The sequence below is a fragment of the Lutra lutra genome, chromosome 15, assembly GCF_902655055.1.
Source record: "Lutra lutra chromosome 15, mLutLut1.2, whole genome shotgun sequence".
Taxonomy (NCBI): Eukaryota; Metazoa; Chordata; class Mammalia; order Carnivora; family Mustelidae; genus Lutra; species Lutra lutra.
In genome coordinates this window covers 42292184-42298206 of record NC_062292.1, presented here as the reverse complement: position 1 = coordinate 42298206, position 6023 = coordinate 42292184, and the positions used below count along the sequence as shown (strand labels likewise).

The 6023-nt window shown below is 51.9% G+C and overlaps 1 protein-coding gene across 1 annotated transcript; it reads left to right on the top strand.

Moving 5' to 3' along the window:
* Positions 1 to 485: 485 nt before the first annotated feature.
* LOC125086216 (NADH-cytochrome b5 reductase 1) lies at positions 486 to 5627 on the top strand. Its single transcript, XM_047705422.1, has 9 exons — positions 486 to 574; positions 884 to 1033; positions 1156 to 1228; positions 1684 to 1790; positions 2030 to 2159; positions 2863 to 2946; positions 3858 to 3943; positions 4395 to 4494; positions 4814 to 5627. Exons 1-9 carry the CDS (start codon positions 560 to 562, stop codon positions 4984 to 4986), a joined length of 918 nt encoding a protein of 305 aa, XP_047561378.1. The 5' UTR covers positions 486 to 559; the 3' UTR covers positions 4987 to 5627.
* The last annotated feature ends 396 nt before the right edge of the window (positions 5628 to 6023 follow it).

Sequence of the window (6023 nt, the reverse complement as noted above, 5' to 3'; positions counted from 1 at the left end):
GAGCGGCCCAGATGGCCTGGAGCTTATAAGCATAACCAGTCAAGGGGGACCGGGAAATGAAGTTGCAATGCCACACGGTTCATTCCTGAAAGAACCCCCACCAGACTGTGCAATTCTGTTGCAATTCATTCTGTTGGAAAACTAAGGTAATTAATTTCAGCCTTTCCTTCTCGACTGTGGGCCCATCTCTGGCTCAATGCCAGACAACTTTCTGTTTAGTTTCCGCAGACTCCGTTTTTCCAATCCTCCCCACCCTTGGTGTGGTTCTACATTTGACGGGTCTCCCATCTTGTTCGGGAAGAGTGGATCGAAGTGGCAGGGACGGAAGGCTAGGGAGGGGAAAGAGGAATGGAGCTGCGATCTTTAAAAATCTTGGATTAATCCATGCCCCGTGGCCGCGAGTCTGGGAGCAAAGGGGTAGAGCGCAGAGCCACTCCGCCCGCCCGAACGCCCCGCCCCCACCAGGCCCCGCCCCCACCGGGCCCCGCCTCCTGCCCGCCCCGCGGCGCATTGTGGGATCTGTCCGCGGGCCTGACGGCAGAGGACACGGTTCGCGGAAATGGGCTTCCAGCCGGTGAGACCCTTGCTAGCTGCCCTGCACCAGGGTACTCCGCCCTGTCTGGTTCTGGGAACTCCGCTCCGGACCAGGGGCTCTCGCCGCCAACCCCGACCTGTAGGGCGCTGCACCTACCCAGGATGCCGGGGTCCCGGTACCGCACAGTCGGGCTCGGGACCCTGCTGAGGTTACCCTTCTAGCCCTGACAGGCTCCCGCGCTGGAGCTCGGGATCGCTATCCCTAGGGCGGCTGGTCGTACGGGGCAGTCATCACCCACTCCCCGGCTCTTCCCCAGCATGACGGTCACGCTGCCTCCTCTACCCACAGAGCCCAGTCCTGCTGGCCTCCCTGGGGGTGGGGCTGCTGACTCTGCTGGGCCTGGCTCTGGGCTCCTACTTGGTTCGGAGGTCCCGCCGGCCAAAGGTCACTCTCTTGGATCCCAATGAGAAGTACCTGCTGCGACTTCTAGACAAGACGGTAAGTTGTGAAGGAAGGAACCTGGGTAGAGGGGGGACCATCCACTGTGGTTGGGATGCCCCAGGGGACTTCGCAGCACCAGACCTGCCTGGTGAAACTTGTGTGTCATGCATCCCCTCCAGACTGTGAGCCACAACACCAAGAGATTCCGCTTTGCCCTGCCCACCGCCCACCACATTCTGGGGCTGCCTGTGGGTAAGGAAAGTGTGGAGTGGGCTCCTTTCCCTGGTATCCTAACAGGGTAATTCCCGTTCCCCACCCAGTTCTGCATCCATCAGGTACCACTGACCCTTGGACCCCTCCAGGGTGTGGCTTCTGTGCCCCCAGACATCCTTCACACACCAGTTCTTCCTCCTCCCTGCAGGATTTGTTTATACCTCCCCCTGAGCAAACACTAATTTTTTTCTCACTGCCCAGACCCTCAGTTCACCTGCCCTTCCTGGCAGTAAGTGATGAGTTTCTCCAATGGGGGGCTTATGAGGGATACAATTGATGGCCCAAAGGGTCACCTCATGCCTGGTAGCTCATTGGAACCATGTTAGGAAGCAAGACATCCTTATTCTCTCAAAACTCCTTAAGTATTTCGAAAGATAACAGGAATGCCGCTCATCTACAAGCAGCCTTTATGTAGCTCCCCACGTGGTCCCCAGGCAAACACGTCTACCTCTCTGCGCGGATCGATGGCAGCCTGGTCATCAGGCCATACACTCCTGTCACCAGTGACGAGGACCAAGGCTACGTGGATCTTGTCATCAAGGTAAGGGGGTGGGAAGGAGCCCCAGGAGCTCCTTATCCTTCTCTCTCTGGCATTTGTAAACTTTCAGGAGTTGTTTGATAGCAGGAGACACGTGTCCTTTGGTCATATGATGAAAGTATGTGGACTGGGAAAGATAGCACGTGCGTAATTCCTGCCCCAGCTTCAGGGAGGATCCTCCAGCAGGCGGCTCAGAAGTCAGTGACATTCCAAATAAAATATGTTCCATCCTCTTTTACCAGGTCTACATGAAAGGTGTGCACCCCAAATTTCCTGAGGGAGGGAAGATGTCTCAGTACCTGAATAGCCTGAAAATTGGGGATGTGGTGGAATTTCGAGGGCCAAGTGGGTTGCTCACTTACACTGGAAAAGGTAATGGCCTCTCTCCTCCCTAAGCCTGTCTCCTGCTTCTCCAGTGCCCATAGTCCTCTTGGCACTGTGTGGCTGTGCGCATGCGTATATGTGCGCCCATGGGGAAGGCCCAGAGCCGCCCTTCCTTTAAACACAGCACTGATAGGATAGGCATATTTCTCAGCTCCATTTGCCCCAGGGATCGGTTCCCTAGCCACTCGAATTCATCAGCCATGACTGCTGTGGAGATGTCTAAAGCAAACCCATGTCTCTGTTTCCCGCCCTCAAGAGATTCACTTCTCGTGCTAAGCAGTTCAGATAGCTGGAGATAGCTTTTTTTCATCCCTGCCCATGGGAACAGCTGTGTGCACTAGCAGGCCTCCAGAGCTGCTCTGTGCCACTTGGGAAAACAGATTACCACCTGGCCCCTTGCCTGTCGCCCTCACCAGGGAGTGACCCTCTGCCAGAAGCAGCTAATGACTCACTGTGTGGCCCTAAACTGACTGAGACTTAATAATATGGGACAGATAGTCCTGGCCCCATTGTCCCTCAAGTATATTATTGTCAGGGCTGCTCAGATCAAACCTCCACCCACCCAAGCTGCGGGATCCAATTTCGTAGCAGCTGCTAAACTGGCCTGCGACATGTTTTCAGTTCTGTGTTTGTTTTCTTATTTCTCGGTATTGACTTTTTTCTTCTACCCTCTCTTCACTTAACTTTTCAGGGAATTTTAGCATTCAGCCAAACAAAAAGTCTCCACCGGAACCCCAAGTGGTGAAGAAACTGGGGATGATTGCTGGCGGAACAGGTATCGGTCACTTGAGGGGCCGTTCTCTCCCTCCATTGTTAATTGTTGCCATAACACCCAGGTGACTCTTAGAAGGTTTGGTAATCATAGCCAAGATGTTAATCAGGGGTTCCTGGCAATGCCTAGAACTCCCCAGTATGAGAAAAACAAAAGCATAATCAGGTGGAAAGCAAAAAATAATAATAATAATTAACAAATAGAATGAGAAATAAATTGTGTGGGCTCTCCCAAGACCTCCAGTTGAATGAATCTAATAATCTTTAGGTGAGAATGGAGAAGCAGCTAGAAATAGGGTAGTCAAGAAGGAAGAAAATGAACAAACACTGGACATTTCTCAATATTAGACATGATGCTAGTGACCTTATATGTGTATCTATGAAGTAAGTACCAGTCTTCCCTGCTTACAGTTGAGAACAGTGGAGGTTCAGAGAGATCAAATGGTCTCCACAGGGCTAAATAATAATGGGCAAGGGCAGGATTAGTATCTAGCTCTGTCCAGTTCCAAAGCAAATGCTCTCTACCCACAAGCCCGGTGTTCCCAAAACTTCATCATTGAATCAGTAGGTACTCATAGTTATCTGTGACATTTGAGTCTAGCCTCTAATAGATTTTCAGAGGAAGAATCTGAGATGGGTTCCTTAGTAGGATTTTAACAGTATAATCTTATGTGAATAGTGAGCATGACCACAGTTCACCTACCGGATACAAAGTTGAGTGTGGGGTCAAGGGCATGTCTGCCCTGGAATGTCAGTGCTGCAGGACACACAGCAAGACAGAGGATTCAGGTACTACAGGAAGATGGAGCAGAGTGGTGAAGGAGTAGAATGAAAATGAAAGGTTGATCAGCTAAGGTGTGGGGACGGGGGAGGGGCTGCGGCCATCTCACCTCATCGTGGGCTGTCTGTCGGCAGGAATCACCCCCATGCTACAGCTGATCCGGGCCATCCTGAAAGACCCTGATGATCCAACCCAATGCTGTCTGCTTTTTGCTAACCAGGTTGGTTTACTTTTGTCAGGCCTCAGTCTTCTAAGTTGTAGTAGAGGCTGAGAGGTGACCCAGGCAGGCACAGCCAGTCCAGTGCCAATTGTGGCCTCTACCCAAGGACCCCCCCTTCAAGGCAGAGGACCCTCTCCTGCCACAAGGAGGACAAAGCACTGAGCCAAACTCCTTCCCTGGCCCCCAAGGGAAAATGAAAAGAAAATGTACAAAGAAGCTAGTTCTAAGTGTAGAAAGCTGTTTCTTGAATTTCCTTTGTTAAATATTCCATTTTTATTCCTGTGTGAGGGCTACTCCCCTCTCCTTCCCCACATGCTACCTCTCTAAACGCCTTGCTTCTTCCCCAGAACTTCAGCTTTTTGTTTTCATCCTGGTTGGAAAGTTGTTATAGCAAAGAACTTCTTTCACACACGCCTAAGGAGGTTCCTAAAGTCTTGGCTTCCCCTTTCAGACTGAAAAGGACATAATCTTGCGGGAGGACCTGGAGGAGCTGCAGGCCCGATATCCCAATCGCTTTAAGCTGTGGTTTACCCTGGATCACCCCCCAGAAGGTACCTGCCCCATTTCTGGACATCCCCCTGGGGATTTCAGTTAAACCAACCCTGCCTGACATCACCAAACTCCCAAGTGTGAGGGCACAGACTTAGTGCCTCTGCTGAGCCCTCTCCTTCTGGTTCCTGTTTCCGGGGGATAGTGGCAGGGTTGGCTGTGAACCTGAAGCAGGCTCGGTATACCCACTGAGCTACTGCTACAACTTGATCCCTTCTCAAGAGGCTTTACCCAGGACTCACCCCTCCCCACCCTATGGCCCCCGACCCCCTTGCCAGCCTGAGTCTGTAGTGTCTGCCCTCCTCTTGCCTTGTATTTCAGGTTGGGCCTACAGCAAGGGCTTTGTGACGGCAGACATGATCCAGGAGCATCTGCCCGCCCCAGGTGACGATGTGCTACTGCTGCTCTGTGGACCACCCCCGATGGTGCAGCTGGCCTGCCATCCCAACCTGGACAAACTGGGCTACTCCCAAAAGATGCGATTCACCTACTGAGCATCCTGCTCTCCATGGTGCTATTTCCCTGGTCCCTGCAGTTGTCCTCAGTCAGTACTCAAATGCTCTAAGTCCCAGATTGCTTTCCTGACAGTATCAGCCTTCTTGTCTTACTCTGCAGCAGAAATCTGGATGCTACCTGCAGGGACAACATCCTTGTAGCCATGGAGGAGGGCCAGGGTTGAGTAGTTCCCTGGAAGGCCCCCCAGATCTCCCTGTGATAGAAGGTCCAGGTCAGACCCACAGACCAATTTCTTCCACGGGTAAGAAAGAAGGAAGCATGTGCATTCATCCCAAGACTAGCTAGTTCCTTGATAGCATCACACTGGGTGTCTGTGATGAAAGGAACAATCTGTGTCGTGGGTTTTACTTAATATTTGGTGCTGAACCCAAGCAGATTCTGCACGTGTGAGTGCAAATTGAGCGGCCTTACACAGTCTCATAGCAATTGCAGGAAAGGAGGAAATGATTTCTTTAGACCTCAGAAAAGGGAATCTGAAATAATGTATGTGTGTGTCTGTCTCTCCCTGCCCCTGCCCAGGCTGGAAGGAGATGGATACCCACAGTCTAATCAGCCGCTTGTGGCAGAAACCTCTGGCTATGCAAATAAATGGGGCTCAGGCCCCTGTGTTATACCTAAAGGGTTGTTGTGTTTGGGATCCTTGTTTTTAAGGCTTTTCATGCCTGGGAATCCTGGGAGGAAGCCTTTCCCAGCACAGAATTTCTCCCAGGCCTTCCAGAGAACCTTTGAGCAGTAGAGCCATGTGCTGAAATCTGACCGGCCACCAACTCAGGCTTAACAAACAGGTGCCGCAGCAGAGCCAGAAGCTTGGCTTCTCCCTGGAGCCTTTTATGGGTGGGGGAGGAGAACACAAGTCAGAGGGGATGCTTTCTGAACCCAGATAGGATCACAGTGGTCCCTTGGTTTGGCCACTCTTTCCCTGCCTTCTCTTGGCCCACCCTTCCCCTTCCTTCACCATACTTCTATCTTAGGGTACCTGGCAAGCAAACTAAAGTATTGTCTTTCTATTTGGAAA

Bases quoted from the DNA above. Each gene is read 5' to 3' on its own strand.
- LOC125086216 (XM_047705422.1), top strand. The intron at 1,034-1,155 runs GTAAGTTGTGAA...CATCCCCTCCAG, and splicing joins TGCGACTTCTAGACAAGACG to ACTGTGAGCCACAACACCAA. The intron at 1,229-1,683 runs GTAAGGAAAGTG...CGTGGTCCCCAG, and splicing joins CATTCTGGGGCTGCCTGTGG to GCAAACACGTCTACCTCTCT.